This window comes from Trypanosoma rangeli (genome assembly GCF_003719475.1).
Source record: "Trypanosoma rangeli strain AM80 chromosome Unknown Tra_15.4_contig_00216, whole genome shotgun sequence".
Classification (NCBI taxonomy): domain Eukaryota; phylum Euglenozoa; class Kinetoplastea; order Trypanosomatida; family Trypanosomatidae; genus Trypanosoma; species Trypanosoma rangeli.
Window position 1 is genome coordinate 11,466 of NW_021705960.1, and position 21,282 is coordinate 32,747.

Consider the following 21,282-nt stretch of genomic DNA (forward strand, 5'->3'; position numbering starts at 1 on the left):
TGGGTGTACCGCGTCGCTCAACCGCCCTGTATTTATGCAGCAGCAGCAGCAGCAGCAGCAGCGCTTGAAGGCTTGCGCCAGCAGAAGGCCGAAGTAGTCGTGTCTCTTCATGTGTCGCCTGCCCCTCCTTTCTTTGGCGTTGCGAGCCCGCACACAAGCGTTCTGCCGGGTGTATCTTTGGAAGGGAGTGAAGCAGGTGACATTTTTTGAGGGGGAGGAAAATTAATCATTTGTGGTTTCGTTTGGGGTTAAGGCGTGAGTGTCTTCGTTTGCTTTTCAGATGCACAGAGAGAGAGGGGGGGGGGAGGGAGAGGGGACAGAGGCAGAGGCATACATACACATACAGTTTTACAAGGGGAGCGGGGAAAATTTGTCACTGTGAGTGGGTTTTCATCTCCGTTTTGGCTTGCCCACCTGTATTTTTCCTTACTATTATTTTTTTTATTTTGTTGTTGGCTATTCTTTTTCCCCTCCGTGCTGTATTGGCACACACGCATGCGCAGAGGTCAATAGGAGGCGCGGTGGCAGTGGGTGAAGCGAGATTAGGAGAAGCAAATAGAGCGGAGTAAGGCGCGGGTCCATGGCGAAAGAAACCGAGTATTATGAGATCCTAGGTCTGAGTGTGGATGCCGTTGACCACGACATCAAACGGGCGTATCGCCGCCTCGCGTTGAAGTACCATCCGGACAAGAACCCCGATGACAAGGAGGCGGCGGAGATGTTTAAGCGGATCAGTCACGCCTACGAGATCCTCAGCGACGAGGAGAAGCGGCGCATTTACGATCAGCACGGCAAGGCGGGGCTGGAGGGTGGCAGCATGGGCGACGAGGGCCTCGACGCTTCCGACATCTTCTCCATGTTTTTTGGTGGGGGACGACGTCCACGCGGGGAGCGGAAGCCGAAGGACCTTGTGCACGAGCTGCGAGTCTCACTTGAGGACCTGTACAATGGGAAAACGCGGAAAGTCTCCGTCACGCGTGATCGGCGCTGCGATGTGTGTGAAGGCAACGGCATCAAACCCGGGGCGGAGCGTCGCACGTGTGTTGCCTGCCACGGTCAAGGCGTTCAGACGTTTGTGCGGGAGTTATTCCTTGGCATGCATCAGCGCATACAGCAGACGTGTCAGAGCTGCGGTGGGGAGGGCACCACGGTGCGGGAGGTGGACGTCTGTGTCCGCTGCCGCGGTGGCCGCATGGTGAAGGATCAAAAGGTGCTCGAGGTCCACATTGAGAAGGGAATGCGGCACCAAGACGTCGTGCGGTTTGACGGGGAGGGTGACGAGGTAGTTGGCATGCGTCTTAAGGGAGATGTGCTTATCATCTTGGCGCAGAAGCCGCACGACGTCTTCCGCCGCGTCGGCAACCACCTTCTCATGAACTACACCATCAACCTGCAGGAGGCGCTGTGTGGATTTGAGCTCCCAGTGCAGCACCTCGACCGGCGCATGAGGCTGATAAAGATCCCGTGTGGGCAGGTGATAGACCCCGAAGCTGCGTGGGTGGTGCGGGGAGAAGGAATGCCGCTGCCGAACACAGGCGGACTGAGTCGTGGCAACCTCATCATCCACTTTGAGGTGGAGTACCCGACGCAGCTGAGCATGCGACAGCTGAAAAGCATCGCCGCCGCACTCGACGCGAAGGAGACGCTCCCGCGGGTCAGTGGGCAGAAGGTGGTGTTGAGCGACGTGGGCCGGCGCCAGGCGCATGGGCAGAGCGGGTCGGCGCGTGCCTCGGCTGCAGCCCGGCGGAGGCAGCGACAGATGCAGATGCCCGCAGGCGTAAACGAGGATGGCTTTGCGGCATTTCATGGCGGCCCCTCGGGCACGCAGACGGTGCAGTGCGCACCGCAGTAAGTATTCCAGGCACCTCCGCCTCTGCGACGTACTGTGGGGGCTTGGGGGAGAAGAAAGAAAGTAAGACAAAAAGAAAAAAAAATGAAGGTCGAAAGAATTATGGCAAATAAAGGGGGAAAAAAAGCAGGAGGAACTTAAGTGTGGGGTACATAAACATAGAAGCTTTCTCTACCTGGCATTGGGGCGGAGGGATGGGGAAGAAGCTGCGGATAAATAAATGAAGGAGCGGCAGGGCGCGTGTGAGCGATTCCTGAACTTCAAAGCACATGTGCATTGCCACGCACGTACAAGAAGAAAAAGAAAAAAAAGAATATGCGTTTCTGTTGTTTTTTTTTTTTTGCCCATTGCGTTGATTTTTTCCTTCTCGTTACTACCGCGACTGGTGTTTCTGTTGTTTTTTTTATTTTCCTCCAGATCAATTATGCCCCCCACCCATCTCCCTGTTACGTTTCCGCGTTTGTCCCTCTCCAGGCGGCAATGGCACCAGAAGCGACTAAATAAATATATTTATTGTCGTGTGTGTATTATCTCGTCGTTTGTTTATTCCTATTTATTCATGCTTGTATGTGTCTCCCTCCTGGTCCATCTATACGTGTGTGTGCATATATCCCTCCCTACCTCTGTGTGGAAAATGTGCCGATCCTCCTTCTTTCTTATGTCCGGTGAATGAACCGACATTCCTGGCATTCCCGCCCCTCTCCTCGTGACGGGGCGTCCACATCTCAAGAAGGAAAAGAAGCAACCAACAAGGATATATATATATATATATACGCATACATACATAGAGGGAGCTTTGCGTTTGACTCCACTCACGCACAGGGCGAGCGGGTGAGTAGGAATGTTTGCAGGACAGCCTCTGTGGGTGCCACTGGCGACGCACGTCCCGGTGTTTGTGGAACGCTTTACTGCTTTCAAGCAGGCGTCGCCGCACACGCAGCAGATCCTGGATGCCCTCAAGTACCGCCCGGAGGATACCCGTGTGCTACTCGCGCCAGATGCGCGGGTGAAGGGGCGTCAAGTGACGTATGCGATGGCGTTTCCTCTCACCGTCACGGCTGCCGCGTGTGAGGCACAGGGCGGGGGCATGATGGGAGCTGGGGCGTTCACCTCCCTCCTAGACTCGACCACATCTGTGCACGTCATGGAGCGCCTTTCACCCTCCAATGATGCCCACGTCTCGGTGAATATGCAGTCGAAATGTCTGCGTCCCATCCGACTCGGCGACACGTTGACGCTGATTAGTCGCGTGGAGAAGATGGGGGCCCGAGTCGCATTCATGTCAGCTGAGTTGTTACGTGACAGGCCTAGTGGCAACGCGCCTCCGGGGGAGGAGGAGGAGCCGCCGGCAACCTCCATAGAAGAGATGGAGCATTTTCTCCGACGTTTTGAGCGTCTCGCCTATGGAAGACACGTGAAGTGCCTCCTTCGCTCCAAATAAGAAATCTGCTTTTTCCCAACCCATCCCCCACCCCCGTAGAAATAAAAATGAAAAACAATGGCTGGCAGATACTTTTCACTCTGCCTGTCTCTCTGTCTGGGTGTATTGTTCACATATTTATATATAATATATACGGCCGCATGTACACACCTCATCCCTGTGTTGCGGGTGCGTGCACGGCACATGAAGTGGCGGTGGTTCCAGTCCGCCTTGCTCCTTTTGCCCTTGTTTTATTTTTGTTGTTTGTCTGCGTGCCGTTACTGGTGAAGGGGTGGGGAATCCTGTGGGTATCCGACGGCACACGCACAGCGCGAGGGAAGCGCAACAACGAGAGTAAAACGGGGTGAAGCAAAAAGCGGAAAAAAAACACGGAAAAAATAAGACGGGCGGAGGCATGACGGCATCGCTGGAGGGTGTACAGTGGAGACCTGTGCTGCAGGTGTTTCCCAACTACGTGAACATATGTGCCCACCTCCGCAGCGTTGACAAGTTTGGCACCCGACTGCTGGAGGAGCAACTGCTCCTGAACCAAAATCACGTGTGTGTAGCGATGAAGCCCATCCCCAGTACCCTGCCGCCGGGACCGCAGCAGAACTTCCCATACGCTATGGTGTGGCCCATCACCATCACCAGCGCGGTCACGGAAGCTAGCGGCGTTCTCTCGCAGGGGGCGGTGCTTGCCTTGACCGACATGCTAACCTCCCTCCATGTGATGTTGGCCTTCATGCCAACGCCTGTCGGGCACGTCTCGGTGTCTATGCAGAGCAACCGCATGCAGATTATTCGGGAGGAGGACACCATTTTAGTCATCACACGCATTGATAAAATGGGCAAGCGACTGGTTTTCACCACTGCAGAGTTTATTCGTTCGATGTTGCCTGCCACGGCGCAGTTCGACTTCGCTGAAATTGGAATAGACGCGGCGACTCGGTGCTACTCCCTCTGTGGCAACGTGAAGCACATCAAGTCAGTGTTGTCGCCAGGTATCAGTACAACAAAGTAGAAGAAGCTGGGGGAGGGGGTGGGGGGAGAATACACGTGACCGGGGAAGGTGGAAAAAAAAAAATGCAAGTTTGGGTGTGTGAGTGTGTGCCAGGGAACGAAACTTGGGGGGTGTTGCTGCGTTGCATGTGAGTGAAGGGGAAGTTCTGCCGTGGCACAGAGAGAGAGAAAGAGAGACTGTTATTTGTATCTCTGCCTCTCTCTGCTTTTCTCTTCCTCGATGGACTCTGATGAATGTTTTTTTTTTTTTTAGTTGTATCTTTGTTTTTTGTTGTTGGCTTTTGCCTGGAAATCTCGGGCGGTATTCCTGCTGGTGCTGGCGTCATTAATTCTCTCTTTCTCTCTCTTGCAACGGTGGTAGCAAAAGAAACAACGAGGGGAGGGGCACACAGGCGAAGGTAGTGAGGAGCGGAGGCACTGTGAGAAAACGGTGGCACGCAATGAACCCCAAGTCGAGGCGGCCGCTGACGAAGAGCGAGTCGGCGAGTGACCTGCTGGGCAGTACGTTGGCCGCACTCGACACCGTCATCTCAGACGCGCAGCGGCACGATGCGGGGAACGCCCCTCAAACCGGGAAAAAACGACAGCGCGGCGGTGATGTTTTCGCTGCCATGGCGGAGCCGCACCTCCACACACTCCAGTCGCTTGTCGTGAGTTACGGTGTGCAGCTGCTGCCCTCGGTCGACGCGATGGTGCGGCGGGTGTTGTTGGCGGTGGCGTCTCCTACCACAGCGAATACCGCCGCTTGGGAGCTGGCGGCGCTGCTCGGAACGTATTTTAGGGGAGGTGTCGTGCGTTTGCTGGAGGAGCTGATGGAACTGCTCCTGAATCAAAAGGGCACTTTCCTGCTCACAGCGCCGTGCGTAGTTGGGCTGGCGAGGGCGGCAGGGGCAGGGGCAGGGGGCGAATCAGAGGCGGAGGACGAGGATGAGGACGACACGGCCGGTGTTCTGCGGCGTTTGCACGCCTTTGAGGAGCTGCTCCTCGCAGTGGGTCCATGCATGAGCGCCTCTTTGATGCAGCGGGCAACGCTGCGCTTCGCCCAGGAGGTTGTGACGCGCGGCATCCTCGACGCCCCACCCCCCGCTCCTCGGGTGGACGGCGGCAAGCCCAGTCGCGGCAAAAAGGGGAATTTAAACGCCACTGACATTAGCAGCAGTAATGATAATAATAATAGCAATAATAAGCGCGGCACCCAGCAGCAGTCAACGGCCTCCGCCGCCGCGTTTAGCGTTGCGGAGGCGGTGCAACCCCGCTGTGTGGAGCTGCTTACGTCATTCCTCCTGCTGTGCCGCCCGCTGCCTGCGGTGGTCTCGGTGTGCGCGGTGCGGGTGCTGCGGGAGCTGCCTGTGCGGCCAATCACAGTGCGACACCGGCGTGAGCATCAACATCTGCTGCGCGCCGTTTCACGGCTTTCCGCAACGCTGACGGCGCTGCGACACCCGCACGCGCTCCCCTTCTATCTGCCGCCGATTGATGTTGTGGAGACGCCAACGCGGCGCGTCACGACAGACGCGTCTTTAAGTGACATTGAACAAGCGACAGGGGTTAATAACCCCCATCCACCCCAGCCGGCTTCTTCTCTTTCTCCTGTGGGGGCGACGCCGCAGCCCAGTGAAACGCGGAATCCGGCGGCGGTGGAAACATCTGCCTGTGCTCGCTCTGCTGAGTCCTCGTCACCGCGCCAACCGACCCGAGCGGTTCAGCTTCAGCAGCAGCATTCGTTTGTGGAACCCGAACGAAACAGCGGACAGGAAGTGCTCTTAGCAGATGTGCCGCTACAACAGAAGCAGCCGAAGCAAAAATGGCAACGGAACACACCAGTGGTGCCGCCACCTCCCGCGGCTCTCGCCGCCGATGAAACGGATGACGATGATGACATGCCTGACATCGACATGGAGGACTGACAGGGGGGGTGGGGGGAGGGGGGAAGGTGGAGAAGAAGAAGCAGTAGGAAAAAGAAAACAAAGACGTAGCACTTGGCGCTCAGTAAATTAACACGCCTGCCCCGACTGGCACGAGTAAGTCCTCCGACATGCATGCATACATAACGTTGGACGTAGAGCCGCGTCTGGGGGTGAACTTGACACCACCACAGCTCGCTGCAGAGTGGTCACAGTGGCCCCACAGCAAGTAGGCACAAGAGGAGGAGAAGAAACACTGGCAATACTGCGTCTACTGTGTTGCTTCTTTTTTCTTTATTTCTGCATTTTTCTTTCTTGCCACTTCTGGTGTCCGTGTGCGCGAAACACAGGAATTGTTTCGGCTGAGCAGCAGGACTAGTTGCCTACTTGGAGGAGCGAGCGAGAGAGAGAGAGAAACAAAACAAAAACAAAAAAGATAGATGCCTCTTCAGCTCCTGGCGCAGCAGTACCTGCCCATATCTCCACGACACGTGAGTCTCCTGACGACGGACGGTAGTGGGGGGAATCCGGCGGCTGTGGTTGCCGTGTCGTCTGCCTTTGACCCGCTCAATCGTGTCTTTTTTCTCGAGTGGGACGACCCAATGGAGGCGGCGAGCTTCCGCCTCTCCCACGTCTCTGTCCCAGGCAGCAGCGTGACTGCAATTGCCCTCATGCTGTCTTCCGAGGGCGTGGTGCACTGCGTTGTGCAGGGCAGGGAGGGAAATGGCAACGGCGTGGGCGATGGCGGTGCCACCGCCGTCTCGTACGTGTACCGTCGGACCGAAAATAGTGACGAGGACAGTTATGACGAGGATGGTGGAGCAGCAGTGACGTACCGAAAGCTGCCCAAGGCTGTGGAGGATGATGGTAGAGGCTGGACAACGGCTTTGCACCTTCATCGCGGCAGCTGCAGTCGTCTTGTTGGCGAGGGCGGTGAGGGTCGGGTTGTGGTGGCATGCGGAGGTGAACGGGGGGAGGCGAATGCCTTGAAGCTGCTGCGCCTAAGAGGCACGCGAATGGCGGTTCAGCAGACAATTGAACTTCCGGCGCTGTCTACATTTCCTGTGTTGCAGCTGCGTGAGATAGACGGCGACGCCGCCTCTGTCCTGGCACTGTGCCACCATGCCGTTCTTGAGGTTGACACCCGCCTGAAGCAGAGCGACAGTGTCGTGCGTGCGTGGAAATGGACGCCGCATGATCCGCTTATTGCCCTTGCCGTGAAGGACAACTCCATTGTGGCGGGAACGGAGGAAGGTGTTCTTGTTTTGTGGGATCTGCGTCTCTCGGCGGTGCGCGAGAAGAGCAGCGGGACGGTGGACCACAGCCCCCCCATGTGGCGCCCCGGTGACCGGGCTTCACATGCCGTACAGCATGGGCCTGTTGTCGTGTCACGCAGATGGTTCTGTTCTCACGTGGGACAGGCGCACCACAACTGACGGCGTCTTTCGCTTCTTCCCGAGCCCTACCGATGCGCTGCCGCCCGTTTTTGTTGGGACTCCCGGCTGCGTGACACTCGCTGCCGAGGAACATCTCGCGGTGGTGGCGGACGAGTCCGGGACCCTCAGCGTGTTCGCCATGTCGTAGCGGGGAGACGACAATACGCAGATACACAGACAGCCACAGACAAGGGAGGAAAAGAAGAGAGAAGCGAAAATAGTAAAAAGAAAAAGAATGGTTGAGGTGCTGTTAAACACACATATACACGCATATATACGTGTATATGATGCCGCTGTGGCCACTCTGTATCTGCCACATAAGCAACTGCGCTCAGCTCACTGCCGCTGGACCTGCAGTCGATATAACGTGCTTGAAATGTATTTGCCTTTTTTTCTTTCTATTTTTTTTTCCTTGACATGTATGTATATACACATGCCCCTTTTGCACTGGAGGTTTCTTTCTGCTGGTGTGTAGGCTGCGGTGCAGGTAAGACGCGAGGAGCTTTCTACCCTCCACCCCCCTCCTTCCCATGCAACAAAATGCCTGGACACTGAATGGCACCTCCGCCGGGTCCGGCACGCATGTCACGTACGACAGGCCTTTGGCGGTGGCGAACGAAGATTACGCCGTGCTGGGCGGCGTGCTGGGCGGTCTTTTTTTGGCGGCGGTGTACGTGCTCACGCTGAAGATTATCGATGTCTGCTATCGTCGAAAGTATCGTCGCGGCCCCAAGTACGATGGGGTCCCCTTACCCCTCGGACAACCGAGGTCGGGGATACATATATCACCCGGATGGTTCCCCTCAGTGAGGCACCAGGTTTCGATTGGTTCTACTGGCGACGGCGGCGCCTTTTCACCACGCTCTTCCACGCAACGGCGAGTCCGCTTTGATACGGAGGCACTGGATCGCGTAGGGAACGATACTGCCCTGGAGCTGTGGAGGGTCGATGGGCAGGCCATCGATGCTGGCAGGCGAGATGGTAATAATGAAACGGAGTGGAGTTACACCCGTGGAGAAGTATACGACAACGTCCCCTCCCCACAACCCACGGCCCCGCCCAGGCAATGAGACACCGTCGTAGCCCCTGCAGTAGAGCAGTGTAAAGTGCATTGTACGGTTTGCTTGGCGTTTTCTTTGTTTTTGTTGAATCCACCCAACCGCACCTGCTGCTACCGCCTCTGCAACAGTAACATACTCTGAATGATGTTGGTGTTGCCTGTCATCGTTTCTTGTTCTCCATATTTCTCCTTTTTGTGTGTGGGTGTGTGTGTTTTCCCTCGTTTCTGCATGCTTTATATCCACCGGCCAGCGCTTACACTTCTGTATTGGGCTCTGCTGGCTGGGTTGTAGGGGAGGCAACTGCTGTAGAGTTCTTTTATTTTTCCTTTTGAAAAGGTGGTTACTATACATGGAGTGGTTCTGGCAGGATGTGCCACCGCCCGTTGCGCAGCCACCGTGTGAGACGTGGGTGGCGGAGTCTGGCGATGCATGCGCAAAGGTGTTGATGAACACCGACACGACGGACAGGGCCGGAGATTGCATGCGGCCGTCGATGACAATCACAAACGCTGAGGAGGACGAAGAGGAGGGGCGGGGGAGCTCGCATCCGGTCATGTACATTTCCCCAGACGTGGCTGACGTGGTGCGGAAATCGTCGCGGGAGTTATTCCACTCCCTGCTGCGGAGCTCGAACTCCACACAGAGCTCGGCGCTGCTGCAAGGCCCCCCGCTCGCCATCACGTGGCACAGGCCTACAACACCGTCTCCGCAGCCATCCGTTGCGCCTTCAGCATTTAGACCGCTGCCACACACGAAGCGCACGCGTGAGGCGGCCGGGTTGTCAGAGGTCTCATCGGATGGTGGCTTGGAAGCGCGGGCACTTTTCGTGCGTGGAGGGGCGCACCCCAGATCTCTGTGTGCGGCAGCGAGGCAATGGAGCGTCGAGGGTGATGACCAGCTCACCGCACACGACAAGACTGAGCCGGCTAAGAGTTTGCAGCAAACCCCTCGGTGGACGTCAACGCGAAAGAGGCCGCGTGAGGAGGAGGAGGAGGAGGAGGAGATGGGAGTTGATGCCCACGACGCGGCCCACGAGCGGTATGTTTACGGGCGCTAAACGTTTTCAATGAGCTCTTATCTCGCTCTGTCGCGCGAGCCGCGGAGTTCGGTTCTATGGCAGCAGGTGGTGGTGGTGATTGTTTTGGGAAAAGGTGTGAAAATTGTTTCTTATCAGAATCTGGTCGTTTGTTTGTTGGCCTATTTAATTATTTGTGTATATGTATCTCTCTCCCTCTCTCTCCCTCTGTGCCCCTTGTTTGGCATGCGGTGTTCCTATATTCGTTAATTGTTTCTGCTATGGGCCTTGTTGATCTCGCGTTGAATCCACATCTGCGTTCCGTCCTGCCGCTGCGTGGCGTGCCATGCGTGATGGCTTCTTCTCACATTCCCTGTTTTGTGCCTGTGGCTGCAGGTGGGATTCTGTGCGGGGACAAAAGTGAAGGAAAAAGAAAATAAAGTAGGAAATCCGTGTGGCAGACTGTGAACCTGCAGAATGCAGCATAGTGGTCACATCACTGAACAGAATAAGCTACTTGATCAGCTTCATTCCTCCGTGATGAATACGCGACACTACGCCGTCTCAATTGGAGACGATCTCCGCGAACAGGATGGCATGTTGGATGATCTTCACTCCGGAGTAGCGCATGCAGCGGATGAGAGTCGGCGTCAAAACAGCAATGTAACGCGGCTTCTCTGGGAAAGTGAGGACAGGGGATTCTGTGTGGCCGTCACTGTGCTGCTGTTGATTTTGCTCCTGCTGATACTAATTTAGGAGACGGAACAGCAATGACGTGTGTGTGTGTGTGTGTAATGGGGGGAAGTGGAAGGGAGGGTGGAAAACAACGGGGGTGGTGCGTGCCTCACTGCTGCCTCCTCAAATATCCCTTGCGGAGTCATTCAGTGATGTTTGGGAATCGATGGTGCTAAACGCATTCGGCCCGCCTGCCCTGTATTTCTTCTTTTTGCTGCGATGCTGCGCGGGGTGTTGGATGTCGCCTTTTTTCCTTCCGCCACGCGTTTATCGTTTTTTTTTTTTTTTTTTTTTTTACTTGCCGGCTGTGATGCACCCGTGGGGGGTTGCCGTCTTTCCTCTTTGCTTTTCCCCCTGTGGGTATTTGGGGCGATTCTACGCAGTCAGGTGCATAGCTAGGTGAAGCGGTTCCGCAGCAGCAGTGGAAGGGAAGGGGAAGACAAAGCAAAGAAAAAAATATGCGCCGGTCGCTCTTGTTTCTGGTGAACTTTTCGCCGCTCTTCATGCCGGCTCTCTCGCCCTCGATGGAAACGGGCGTCATCGTGGAGTGGAAGAAGAAGGTGGGCGACCTCGTCGGGGAGAACGACGTGTTCTGCACAGTGCAGACTGACAAGGCGATAGTGGACTACACAAACACCTTCGACGCCGGCTACCTGGCGAAGATATTCTGCCACAGCGGGGAGACGGTGCCTGTTGCGAAGACAATTGCCGTCATGGTGGAGGATGAAGCTGACATCCCTAAACTTGCGGACTACTGTCCGGAAGACGCTGCCGCGGGTGGTCCGGCTAGGACGGATGCCCCCACTTCGGCACCTGTTGCACCTGCCACCGCGGCTGCTGCCCCCTCGGCGCCTTCGCATGGTAAACGATACGGTGGGTCGCTTGAGGAGGCCATTGCGGCGAGCGGACCTGCTGTCGTGCGCATCGCCGCGCGGCTGAACCGCAAAACGCTGGAGTCGCTCCAGTTCACTGGCAAGGACGGGCGATTTTCAAAGAGCGACTTTTTGGGGCAGCCGGGGTTCAACGACGACGAGGTGCCGCCGCCGCCGCCTCCAGCCTCCACAGCCTCCTCCGCTCCTGTCTCCACGAACACTCGTGGTGCCACTCAAAAGCAATCTTCTACCGCGGCAGTGTCATCTAACGGTGGTGTTGTGGTGAAGGCGACCCCTGTCTACAACCTAAAGGTCAGTGACACGACACTCCTGCAGCAACTGCTTCGCACGATGCCGTTGCCAAAGCCAAAAGTCTCTGTTGCAGGGAAGAAGCAACAGTAACAAGGAATAGCAACGAAAATATTATTATATTTTTCGTTGGAAAGAAAAGGTAAAGGAAATAATAATATACCCGGGAAAATGTGTTAGAAGGGCTTGGTGAAGGAAAAAAAAAAATGGGGAAACCAAAACAAATCGTTGCCGGTGTAATAGGATACGGGAGGGAGGGAGGGAGGAGAGACAGTAAGGACGCAAACAAGTAAGGAAAGAAAAGGGAAACAAAACAAAAAAGAAATATGAAGGGGCGTTGTGTGACTCTGACTTGTGTATGGGTAAGCCTTTATGCGGGATGCACAGCAATACGCCTTTGTTGGCAGGTTACGCCTGGTAGTTTGCTTTGCGGCGTATGTTAGCTTTTAAGCGCCCCTCTTGTAATAATCGTGTGATTTTTTTTTTTGGGGACTTGTGTGAATACGGAAATGGTTCTTGCCCGCTTCCTTACGGTTTTCGATCTACACACACACACACACACACACACGCGGCGGCGGTGTTTTCTGCTGTCCGTGGGGAGGGGGGAGGGGGTAATGCGTCTACGCATGGCCTCCTCCCTCTCCCTCTCCTTCTCCTTCTGGTTGACTCCCATTGCGTCCAATTGAGCCATGGGGGGGGGGGCGCTCAATGGGGGACCATGGGCCGTGGTGTGCGACGGATGTGAATAACCCGTTTTTTGTTTTTGATTTTTCTTCTCCTTTGGCTGTTTGCTGACGGTCACGCCGCGCAGTACTGTGGGTGGATTCCTTTATGTAACAACTATCTTTACATTCTCCTCTCCTTCGTTCTACGCCGCCCGCATGCGGGGACAGAGACATAGGCTCGAGGAGAGGTACCACTGAGGGTCGAGAAAGGAAAAGCAGAGGAGAAATAAGAAAAAAGGCTAAAAGACAGGAGAGTCTTGAAGGATGACAATTTCCCCAGAGACGCAGACGAAGCTGAAGAAGCAGGTGGAGTTTTATTTTAGTGACGTCAACGTGCAGAAGGATGTGTTTTTAAAGGCCAAAATGGCGGAAAATGCGGAGGGCTTTGTACCATTGGAGACGCTCTTGACCTTCAACCGGGTGAATTCCCTCACTAAGGAGGCGGCGACGCTGGCCGAGGCGCTTCGGCCGAGCGAGAAGCTTGTGCTGAGCGAGGATGGCCTTATGGTGCGCCGCAGGGAGCCGCTGCCGGAGTCTATCCAGACCGACCACCAAACTGTGTACGTAAAGCCGCTGCCTCCCAGCGCGACACTCGAGGAGCTCACGGAGTTCTTCAACCAGCACGGCACCGTTCAGGCTGTCTGGCGCCGCTATTTCCCGGGAAAGAAGGACGCCGAGCCAGAGGCTCGCACGAAGCCGTCTGTGTTTGTAGTCTTTAGCACGAAGGAGGAGGCGGAGGCGTTTAAGGCAACTCCACCAATGCACAATGGGGTGCAGCTTACGGTGGAGATGAAGACCGACTACCTGACGAGGAAGGCGGAGGAGATCGCCGCCAAGAGCAAGGGCCGCAAGCGCCAACCGCAGAATGAGGAAGATCAGCCTGCCGCAACCGAGACCCGGAAAACGCCCTCTATGCCGTTGAACAGCAGCTACCGTGTGACGGGGTGTGGGACACTGGAGGGCTTTTCCAGCGTGAAGGAGATGTGGCCGGCGGAGGAGCGGAAGGGCATCCGCTACGTCTTTTTACCGGACACTGAGACGGCCCTGCTCATCTTCCAGGACGCCGCGACAGGAGAGAAGATGGTGGCGGACCTGAAGCAGCGCGGAACCACCCACAACGGCAAGCAGCCGGAGGTGCAGAAGCTGGAGGAGGCGGACGAGAAGCAGTTGCTGCTGGACGTTGAAAAGGAAATCGGTGAACGGGCAAAGCACAACCAAAGAGGACGTGGGTGTGGACGTGGGGGCGGACGTGGGGCTGGCCGCCGTGGGCAGAAGCGCTCGCGCGACTAGGCAACACGGTTCACCTCCCTCCGGCTGCCTCCCCGTGTCTCCATTTGTGGAGAGGAGGGAGGGAGGGGGTGGGGGGAGAGAGTGACGGGGCGTGGCCTTCTGTGCGGGGAAGATGCACGTATGGAAGTATGCACCTTAATAACATATTCAACGTGGTATAACTGAGAACCGAAAGGGGGCGGTGGGCAGGGTTGACTCACACACACGCACGCGGGAAATGACACCGAGGTCTGTTAAAGAAAAAGAAGAAGAAAAATGATAATAACAACTTGTTACTACCTATCACTAAGGACAACAGCCACAGGAGAGTGAGAGTGAAGGAACAAAAAAAAAGAGAAAGAACAATAAAAGTAGTATACATAAACGGTGTGAAACGTAACAAGAAAAAAAAAATGAGGGAGTTTAATTAGGTGATGAAGGGAGCAGTACATATCTACCCGCCTACAGACTGCTGTTAATGTGCGTCTACTCACTGTTTTGTTTGATGTGTGGGTTGTCTCGTGCCTGTTTACGTACATATGGATGAATGGAGTTATTCCTGTGCTGCTAGTTGGCAGATTTGGGGTTTCCGTTCAAAGCCATTCGTAGGAATGGGAATTGGGCGTCGGCATGGCACTGTGACGGTGTTGGCGCACCGTGTGGCTGCCACACACACAAACACAAGCACACGTGTTTCCTGGCCACACCCCCACTCACGCTCCGTTTGTGGAAAATGACAGCAGCGATGCTGCCACTGCCTCATAGCACACGTGGGATGTCGCATTCTGTTCTGGGAAGGGGTTGCACGTATCGTCGTTTGTTACGTCACTCTATTTCCCCCTCTATTCCTCCATTTCATCCCTTCCCGTTTCTCATACAACACATCTACTCAAACAAACCCGCAGCTGAGCGCGGTATACGTCAGTGCACACAGAAGCAAGCAAGAAAAAGGAGACAGCAAAAACAAAAGAGTAAAAACAGAAGCGGAGAGAGGTATGGCAGAGTCCAAGACCCCGGAGGCGCCTGTAAATTACCTCGATGTTAAACTGCATGGTGTGCAGAGCCTGCCGCCAGGATGGTTGGCGGATGGGCGGCCACCCGCCTTTGCGGAGCACCCGTTCCGGTACGAGGTTAGCTTCAGCATCGATGGCGAGAACACGTACACGTTCAAGCATGGGCGTCTGCTGCACGAATTGCCGCAGTATGAATCCTACATTGCGGGGGCCACGCCGCCGCCACTTCCGTCCGAGGTGAATGAGATGCTGCGGCACATTCGCGAGGTCCCTGATTCCTCGAACTTGCCTAGTGCTGCAACTTCCAAGGTGACGGCGCCCAGCTTTGGAAAAGCTGAGGGGAGGGAGGAGTCTGCCGTGGAGGCCAAGATTTTGTGGATAACGACGCCCGCCGCCGATGCCGTCTCCGTGAGCTCGGAGGAGCAGGGAACAAAGCGACGGAGAAGGACGGTGTCACCGCCGCCAGCGGAAGATGTGATGCCTCCCGCCGTGCCCACAGACGAGGACATTCCGCCCTGCGTCATTCGTGTGCCGCTTGCGGAGCAGCATGTTGCCGCGTTAGAGGCCCTGGTGTTGGGTGGTAAGCCGCTGGAGCTGCGATTTGCGCGGGTGTTGAGGGGCGGGGTGCCAAACGACTGGGAAGACACACAGCAATGGTATTTTCGTGCCGCCATTCCCGTGGATCTCTCACCCCTCGCAGAACCTGGCTCGCTGCAGCTGATAGAATCGGTGCCACTGATGCCGCTAAAGGAATTCACCCAGGGAGAGGATAGGGGACGAAAGAAGATCTCGAAACGGCCAAAGACTGGTGCGCCATCGCTTTTGTTTGAAGATCTGGACATGGAGGCGCAGCACCCGTACGTCACGCATAACACCTCCGCGTTGGTGTCACTGCGGCTTGAAAAGACCCTCACGCGACTGCCAAGTGATCGTGTTCGGCCGCTGCTGAAGCCGAACAACCTTGTCCCCACGCGAGCTCCGTCCAGCAAGAAGCACCAAGACATCAAGGTGCAGTTTACAGATGTGGTGGAGGTCATTGCCGAAAAGATTATGCGGGATTATAGGGCTGCAGAGATGAAGGGCGAGGGAACCACGAAGGAACAACTGTTTGAGTCCTTTCAAACCTCCGGGCAATTGGTGGCGTACAAGGAGCAACTCACACCGCTGGTTATGAAGGTGGTACGAGAGAAGTTTTTGTGCAACCCAGGTGCCTCCGAGGAAGTCTTAAGTGAACTGACAAACGAATTATACGTGTACCTTCTGGATTGCGTCCACTCTACGTTAAACAAGATGACAGGGAATTTGGGTCGGAACATCACTAGCGATGATGGCCATCCGGCAGCAGGAGGTACACAGCAACCCGCGGAGGAAGATCTTCATGGGGTTGCGGAGCATATATGGCTGGAACGCGCGGATGAGGCTGAGGCACTGCGTGAATACGGACAAGCGGCAAAGTGTCATCAGACCCGCATCGCTAGTTGTAGTTCGTCTGCCAATTTTCCCGCCATATGGAATGATGCAGCTAATTTTTTTGTTCGCATTGCTGACGCCACACTTGCGGAGCAGTGCTATCGCGAGGCGATTGCCCATGACCCCACGTACGTGCCCGCGCTCCTTGGCTACGGGGATCTTCTGCTTGTCCATAGTCGCTTTGAGGAGGCCGCTGTCTACTTGCACGCCGCGGCGGACACCGCCCCTGATGCACTTTGCTGGGGTCATCTCTCATTGCTCTGTGACCTGCATGTGCTGGCGCTGGAGCAGGGCCCACAGTACGAGTCGAAGCGGGCCTACTGGGAGCGTGAGGGGGTGCTGGCGATGAAGGAGGCCATGGGGGCCACGGAGGAGGTGGACTACAACGAGGTAAGCCTTTCTGTCTCGGAATACCTGCTGCAGTTGCACCACCCAGAACTGGCAAACGTCTGTCTCTCGCGATGTCGACCTGGACCCAAGACGGAGGTGCTGTACGCCCGTCTGTTTATGTTGTGCGAGCAGTACCAGGACGCCCTCAGCTCATTGAAGAATGCGGAGGGGCTAGAGTCGTGTGCTGATACGGTGGGTCTCCTTCGCGGAGAGTGCCATGCGTCACTGGGCCACAATGATGAGGCCGTGCGTGAGTACAAACAGGTGCTTTGCCGCGAAGATGTGATCCCCAACCGCCGTTACGGTCCCAGTTACATTCACTTGGGCAACCTTCTTATTGCGGCGGGGCACTACGGCGATGCACTCGGCGTGTTCACGCTTGGCATTCAGGCGTGGCCCTGCAGTTTAATGTGGCTTGGCGCTGGCATCGCGTACTACCGCATGCGGCAGCTGGATGCCGCCGAGGAGTGCCTCAGTGAGTCCAACACGCTCAACAACATCAACCCACGAACCTGGGCGTACCTTGCGCTGGTCTGTTTACACAAGGGCCGCGTGGAGCTGGAGGTGGTCCTGCAGCAGGCGATCATGCAGGGACTCACGGACGCGGCGCTGCTCACCGAACTTGGGCGCGACCTCGTCCGCGCCTCGCACTTGAAGCTTGGCGAGGGGTGTCTGCGGAAGGCTATGGCGATGGAGAAGGACGCCGGCCGTGCCACCTCTGCGACAAGTTGCACCGCTATGTATTACCTGGCCGGCGCAATCGAGGGCACGCGGCAACAGGAGGCGAACGAGATGTACGCGGAAGTCGTGCGCCACAGCCAGAACCAAACCCTGCGGGCGAGGGCGGAGGAGCAGATGCAGCTCCTTGCCAAGTGAGGGGAACGAAGGAACAAGGGAGGGGGGGGGGGGGGGTGCAGGAGACACCACCGCCTCTGCGTTGCTGCCTCGACGCCCGCCATTGTCCGTGGCGTGTATGTATGTTAGACTCTGACGGGGGCAAGCGGGTAGCAGGGGGGAAGAATCGGGGGGCTGCGGCGACAGTGTCGCTGATAGGGCGGGAAGGACGGCGCCGCATGGAACGTGCGTTGCTGCGGCACCCCGCCTCGCCTTTTCTCTTAGCCCATTCCCCGTTCAATGCTCTTCCCTGCGCCCGGCCGTGGCTGTCGGTGGCGGACGGTTGTTTTATCGCCACTGCCTTCGCTCCCGCGCCGTTTGTTCATGCCGTCATTCATCTATATTTTGCTTTCTCTCTCTCTCTATCTATCTATCTATCTCTGCACGTTTGTCTGTCCGTCTGCGCGCCTTCCTCCCACCCGCACGTGCCTCACTGCCTGTTGCGTTGCTTCCGCCCCTTTTTCGTTTTCCGCGTTGTTTTACTTTTGCATAAGCGGAGTAATTTGTGTTAAACCTGAATTCTTGCTGGGGCTATCCACACAGAGAGAGAGGGAGAAGAAAAAAAAAGGAGACGCACGCAAAGAGGAGGAGAAAAGAAAAAAAAAACATTTGCCTGGCCGACTAGAAAGGTAAAATACACTGCTCTACCGCGGCACATAATACACGTTTCCATACACCCACACTGAACACACACTGCAACAAGGAGGGGAGAGACAAAGACCGCGAGAGGGGGGGGGGAGAGTAAGTGAGGGAAATCAAAAGTACTGAGAGTAGAGAAGCAGCGAAGGCGAGGGGAGAGAAGGAGGGAAAGAAAAAGGTGAGGGAAGTACCGCAGGCAAGTGCACACTCCGCTGTCAAGGAGAGTCGCAGGTGCAACTACACATAGAGATACTCTCCACACGTCTTGGGCGCTGCGTGTGGCTCGCACCGCCTCGGTCAAAGTGTTACGGTGGGTGGAACGAAGAGGACAGGCCGAGTGGAGCTCCGTGTCGCGTCCCCTTTGATTTATCCGGCTGGATAAGACTACACACATATAACTCACCTGTGCACGCGCCATCGCCCGCACAGGTCACCACTTCGCTAGCACCGGCACTTGGAGGTGCAGCAAAGGAGCACGACAAGCGGCGGCAGCAACGGCAGAAGCAGCACGAGTGAAGAAAAAAAGACAGAGATACAAGCAAGTCAGTCGTCATCTTTTTTTTATCAATATATTTTGTTTGTTTGTTTTTTTTTTTTGTTGTTGTCTTGTTCGTGTTTGTGGGTCTCATTACCGTCTCGCCACAGTCACATTCACCCCGCACCTCCACCGCTTGCTGTGACGCGGGTTGACGGAAAGAGATGGCGTCAGTGGTCCATAGCGACCGCCACTCGCCCCCGGTAGGCGCCGTTGTCGCCTACGAACGGCTCGAGCACGACAACGGCGCGACGTGGGGGTGGGCGCTTGGCACGATTCAGGAACGTGTCGACGAGCACCGCTGCGTCATTCGCCGCTGGGACCGTGAGGCATGGAGCGATGGCTCCATAGACGGTAGTCAGCACACCATTACTGCTGTCATGCACGAGCTGCAGCGAGTAAACAACCGGATGCGGGCCTCGCAGCACCGCCTCTTTGATGCCGAGAGGAGCATTATTCGGCGGAGCTCCGATTTCAACAACGGCAGTAGCACCAGCTCTAATAATAGCAGCAGCAACGACTGCAACATGAACGGAACCGATGCCTGGGTGCAAGGCTGCGCCAGTCTCCCAGAAGAAGTGGTGATCTGCATCCACGAGATGAAGCACTGCCGTGACAAGTCAAAAAGTCTCAGTGATGAGCTTAACCGTCTAAGGAATTCTCCCTCTGTGGTCCCAAGCGTGATGTGTTTCACACGACGCTGCGGTGAGGAGGAGACCATCCTTAGCTCCTCCATCATCAAGGCTCTGGCCGTGGACGTGGTCGCCCCTACCTGCGTCATCACGGAGGAGGAGGCAGCGTCCATTAAAGCAGGGGCGGATACTTCCCGCCTGGAGCTGCAGCAGCATCTTGGGCTGTTCAGTGAACGCCTCTGCGGCGTGACAGCGGAACTGCACTGCCTCCAGACGTACAACGAGGAACTTGAGGCGCGGATGACGTTTTATCAAGATGCCTTGCTTGAGGCAGCTAAGGAGCGTACTCCAAGAGAGACGCCACACATGCCCGCCGAGAGCAGCCTGGCCGCGGTCAAGCAGCTGCGGGAAATGGCAGGCTGGGATTGGGAGCAGCAGCACGGCTGTAGATGGGTTACGACACGGCACACTATTAATTTCACCTGGGGCGGTTCCCACCTCCTGGTTGCGGATAAGCCGGAAGAACTCCAGGCGACCCTCAAGATGGAGGTGGCCAATGGCCTCCGCGCCCCACCAAACTGTGTGGGCAATGCGACGTTCCAAGTCTCTTCAGAAGGTCTGGCAGCCACATTTGACGTGTTTCACCCCTCCAGTGTGCCCGGCAGTGTGGTTGATGCGCAGCTTCGCGCCCACAGCTTTCCGTACCTCGAGCATCTTCACCACAGCGCGGAGGGACCAAAGCAAGGACTTGATCGTGCGATTGAGGACGTGTGCCGCGTGCTGCGGATCAGCGAGGGAAAGTACAATGGTCTCCGCTTTAGTGAATTCATTGAGGAGCTGACGGACCTCAACATGTTCGCCGACAAGGATGCGTACGAGAGCGAGGTCGGCGAGTTGCTTATGATGCTGGACAAGCTCTACAGCGAAAACCGCACCCTGCAGCATTCCCTTGTCAACTCCAATGCCGAGGTTAGGAAGCTGACGGCCGAGGCGCAGCGCGAGCGCAATTACCTGCAGGTGCGGACCTCCCACCTCCGTGAGGAGATTGCCCGCCTCAACGACGTGATAGCGAGGCTGCGGGAACTGGCAGACCGCCTGGAGAGTGAACTCCAACAGTATAAGATGCAGCACGCCCGCGCGCAACCCACACGCACTACCCGGCGCCTCCCCGATAGGGAGCCCCACGACAACGAGTTGTACTGTATCACACTTCAGGTGTACGATGAAGAAAAAGAGCGTGCCACCAGACTGCAACACACGCTAGAGGAAGAAAAACAAAAAAACCATGCAACGCTTCTTGAACTGCAGTCACAAAACCAGCAACTTGAAGCAATGTCAGAGGCACAAGAAGGCAAGATAAACAAATTAGAGCTAGAACTTCGTGCATTCAGGCAAAAACGTCATGATTCAATCACAGCCAGAAGCAAGGATGGAATTCTTAGCCTTCACTCCTCGCAAGAAATCACCACCGACCCTTCTTCAAACTCCGTACATCCAGACGATATAGACCAGGAGCCACTCTTCAGCGTCACTTTAGACGAACTCAACGCAGTACGCAACACCAACGAGAAGCTAGCTGAGGAAGTTCTCGAGAAAGCAACACTACTTGACAAGTTGGCTGAAGAAATGCTAGAAAAAGAGGCCGAAAATCGAAAGCTGGCTGAGGACCTAGCAGAGAGGGAGGCTGAAAATGAGAAGCTAGCCAAGGAACTCTTAGAGAGGGATGTTTATCTGGAGGGGTTGCAGACTGATACCAGCAGGTCGTTGGGGGGTGTGGAGAGTCGCTGTCGTGCGCTGGAAGAGCTTGTGGCAGCAAGAGATGCGGCTGCTGCGTTGGAGGTGGATGTGCTGGAGGGCGAGCTGGCGGAAGCGCTTGTTCAGTTGAAGGTGGTAGAGAGTGAGAATGCCGCCCTGCACGTATTGCTTGGGGTCAAAAATGCCGAGATGGCGGAAGTAAACGAGGCAGCATTGGGGAACGTGAGGGAGCTGGAGTCCCGTTTAGCCGCGGCAGAAGCTGAAGTGCGGGAGGAGCGCGGCAAGCAGGAGAAGCTGATGAGCACGACGCAAGGAGCATTACGTGCCATGGGGGAG

General features: G+C 56.0%; 11 protein-coding genes across 11 annotated transcripts, besides 20 other annotated features; all 11 read left to right on the forward strand.

Annotated features, from left to right (window-relative positions):
• Window positions 1-36: 36 nt before the first annotated feature.
• Window positions 37-62: a microsatellite.
• Window positions 63-580: 518 nt separating this feature from the next.
• On the forward strand, window positions 581-1,852 carry TraAM80_06135 (putative chaperone DNAJ protein; the record flags this gene model as incomplete). The annotated part of the gene is made up of 1 exon (XM_029382990.1): window positions 581-1,852. The coding sequence occupies one exon, from the start codon at window positions 581-583 to the stop codon at window positions 1,850-1,852; it is 1,272 nt and encodes a 423-aa protein (XP_029237159.1).
• Window positions 1,853-1,902: 50 nt separating this feature from the next.
• Window positions 1,903-1,976: a sequence feature (GA-rich).
• Window positions 1,977-2,603: 627 nt separating this feature from the next.
• Window positions 2,604-2,636: a microsatellite.
• A 54-nt stretch (window positions 2,637-2,690) lies between these two features.
• Window positions 2,691-3,290, forward strand: TraAM80_06136 (thioesterase superfamily protein; the record flags this gene model as incomplete). Its single annotated transcript, XM_029382991.1, has 1 exon — window positions 2,691-3,290. One exon carries the CDS (start codon window positions 2,691-2,693, stop codon window positions 3,288-3,290), a length of 600 nt encoding a protein of 199 aa, XP_029237160.1.
• A 394-nt stretch (window positions 3,291-3,684) lies between these two features.
• Window positions 3,685-4,293, forward strand: TraAM80_06137 (thioesterase superfamily protein; the record flags this gene model as incomplete). The annotated part of the gene is made up of 1 exon (XM_029382992.1): window positions 3,685-4,293. The coding sequence occupies one exon, from the start codon at window positions 3,685-3,687 to the stop codon at window positions 4,291-4,293; it is 609 nt and encodes a 202-aa protein (XP_029237161.1).
• Window positions 4,294-4,450: 157 nt separating this feature from the next.
• Window positions 4,451-4,469: a microsatellite.
• A 60-nt stretch (window positions 4,470-4,529) lies between these two features.
• Window positions 4,530-4,568: a microsatellite.
• Window positions 4,569-4,732: 164 nt separating this feature from the next.
• Window positions 4,733-6,199, forward strand: TraAM80_06138 (uncharacterized protein; the record flags this gene model as incomplete). Its single annotated transcript, XM_029382993.1, has 1 exon — window positions 4,733-6,199. The coding sequence occupies one exon, from the start codon at window positions 4,733-4,735 to the stop codon at window positions 6,197-6,199; it is 1,467 nt and encodes a 488-aa protein (XP_029237162.1).
• Window positions 6,200-6,479: 280 nt separating this feature from the next.
• Window positions 6,480-6,513: a microsatellite.
• Window positions 6,514-6,586: 73 nt separating this feature from the next.
• Window positions 6,587-6,611: a microsatellite.
• A 25-nt stretch (window positions 6,612-6,636) lies between these two features.
• TraAM80_06139 (uncharacterized protein) lies at window positions 6,637-7,632 on the forward strand (the record flags this gene model as incomplete). Its single annotated transcript, XM_029382994.1, has 1 exon — window positions 6,637-7,632. One exon carries the CDS (start codon window positions 6,637-6,639, stop codon window positions 7,630-7,632), a length of 996 nt encoding a protein of 331 aa, XP_029237163.1.
• A 196-nt stretch (window positions 7,633-7,828) lies between these two features.
• Window positions 7,829-7,868: a sequence feature (A-rich).
• A 294-nt stretch (window positions 7,869-8,162) lies between these two features.
• TraAM80_06140 (uncharacterized protein) lies at window positions 8,163-8,702 on the forward strand (the record flags this gene model as incomplete). Its single annotated transcript, XM_029382995.1, has 1 exon — window positions 8,163-8,702. One exon carries the CDS (start codon window positions 8,163-8,165, stop codon window positions 8,700-8,702), a length of 540 nt encoding a protein of 179 aa, XP_029237164.1.
• Window positions 8,703-8,886: 184 nt separating this feature from the next.
• Window positions 8,887-8,905: a microsatellite.
• A 137-nt stretch (window positions 8,906-9,042) lies between these two features.
• TraAM80_06141 (uncharacterized protein) lies at window positions 9,043-9,750 on the forward strand (the record flags this gene model as incomplete). Its single annotated transcript, XM_029382996.1, has 1 exon — window positions 9,043-9,750. One exon carries the CDS (start codon window positions 9,043-9,045, stop codon window positions 9,748-9,750), a length of 708 nt encoding a protein of 235 aa, XP_029237165.1.
• A 165-nt stretch (window positions 9,751-9,915) lies between these two features.
• Window positions 9,916-9,938: a microsatellite.
• A 545-nt stretch (window positions 9,939-10,483) lies between these two features.
• Window positions 10,484-10,501: a microsatellite.
• A 215-nt stretch (window positions 10,502-10,716) lies between these two features.
• Window positions 10,717-10,739: a microsatellite.
• A 162-nt stretch (window positions 10,740-10,901) lies between these two features.
• On the forward strand, window positions 10,902-11,717 carry TraAM80_06142 (dihydrolipoamide acetyltransferase; the record flags this gene model as incomplete). The annotated part of the gene is made up of 1 exon (XM_029382997.1): window positions 10,902-11,717. The coding sequence occupies one exon, from the start codon at window positions 10,902-10,904 to the stop codon at window positions 11,715-11,717; it is 816 nt and encodes a 271-aa protein (XP_029237166.1).
• A 155-nt stretch (window positions 11,718-11,872) lies between these two features.
• Window positions 11,873-11,894: a microsatellite.
• Window positions 11,890-11,949: a sequence feature (A-rich).
• A 219-nt stretch (window positions 11,950-12,168) lies between these two features.
• Window positions 12,169-12,192: a microsatellite.
• Window positions 12,193-12,613: 421 nt separating this feature from the next.
• Window positions 12,614-13,639, forward strand: TraAM80_06143 (LA RNA binding protein; the record flags this gene model as incomplete). Its single annotated transcript, XM_029382998.1, has 1 exon — window positions 12,614-13,639. The coding sequence occupies one exon, from the start codon at window positions 12,614-12,616 to the stop codon at window positions 13,637-13,639; it is 1,026 nt and encodes a 341-aa protein (XP_029237167.1).
• A 48-nt stretch (window positions 13,640-13,687) lies between these two features.
• Window positions 13,688-13,727: a sequence feature (GA-rich).
• An 886-nt stretch (window positions 13,728-14,613) lies between these two features.
• TraAM80_06144 (putative tetratricopeptide repeat protein 18-like) lies at window positions 14,614-17,367 on the forward strand (the record flags this gene model as incomplete). Its single annotated transcript, XM_029382999.1, has 1 exon — window positions 14,614-17,367. The coding sequence occupies one exon, from the start codon at window positions 14,614-14,616 to the stop codon at window positions 17,365-17,367; it is 2,754 nt and encodes a 917-aa protein (XP_029237168.1).
• A 17-nt stretch (window positions 17,368-17,384) lies between these two features.
• Window positions 17,385-17,403: a microsatellite.
• Window positions 17,404-17,733: 330 nt separating this feature from the next.
• Window positions 17,734-17,788: a microsatellite.
• Window positions 17,789-18,486: 698 nt separating this feature from the next.
• Window positions 18,487-18,533: a microsatellite.
• Window positions 18,534-18,579: 46 nt separating this feature from the next.
• Window positions 18,580-18,645: a microsatellite.
• A 78-nt stretch (window positions 18,646-18,723) lies between these two features.
• Window positions 18,724-21,282, forward strand: TraAM80_06145 (flagellar attachment zone protein; the record flags this gene model as incomplete). The annotated part of the gene is made up of 1 exon (XM_029383000.1): window positions 18,724-21,282. A coding segment is annotated over one exon (2,559 nt), but the record flags the coding sequence as incomplete, so codon positions are not given.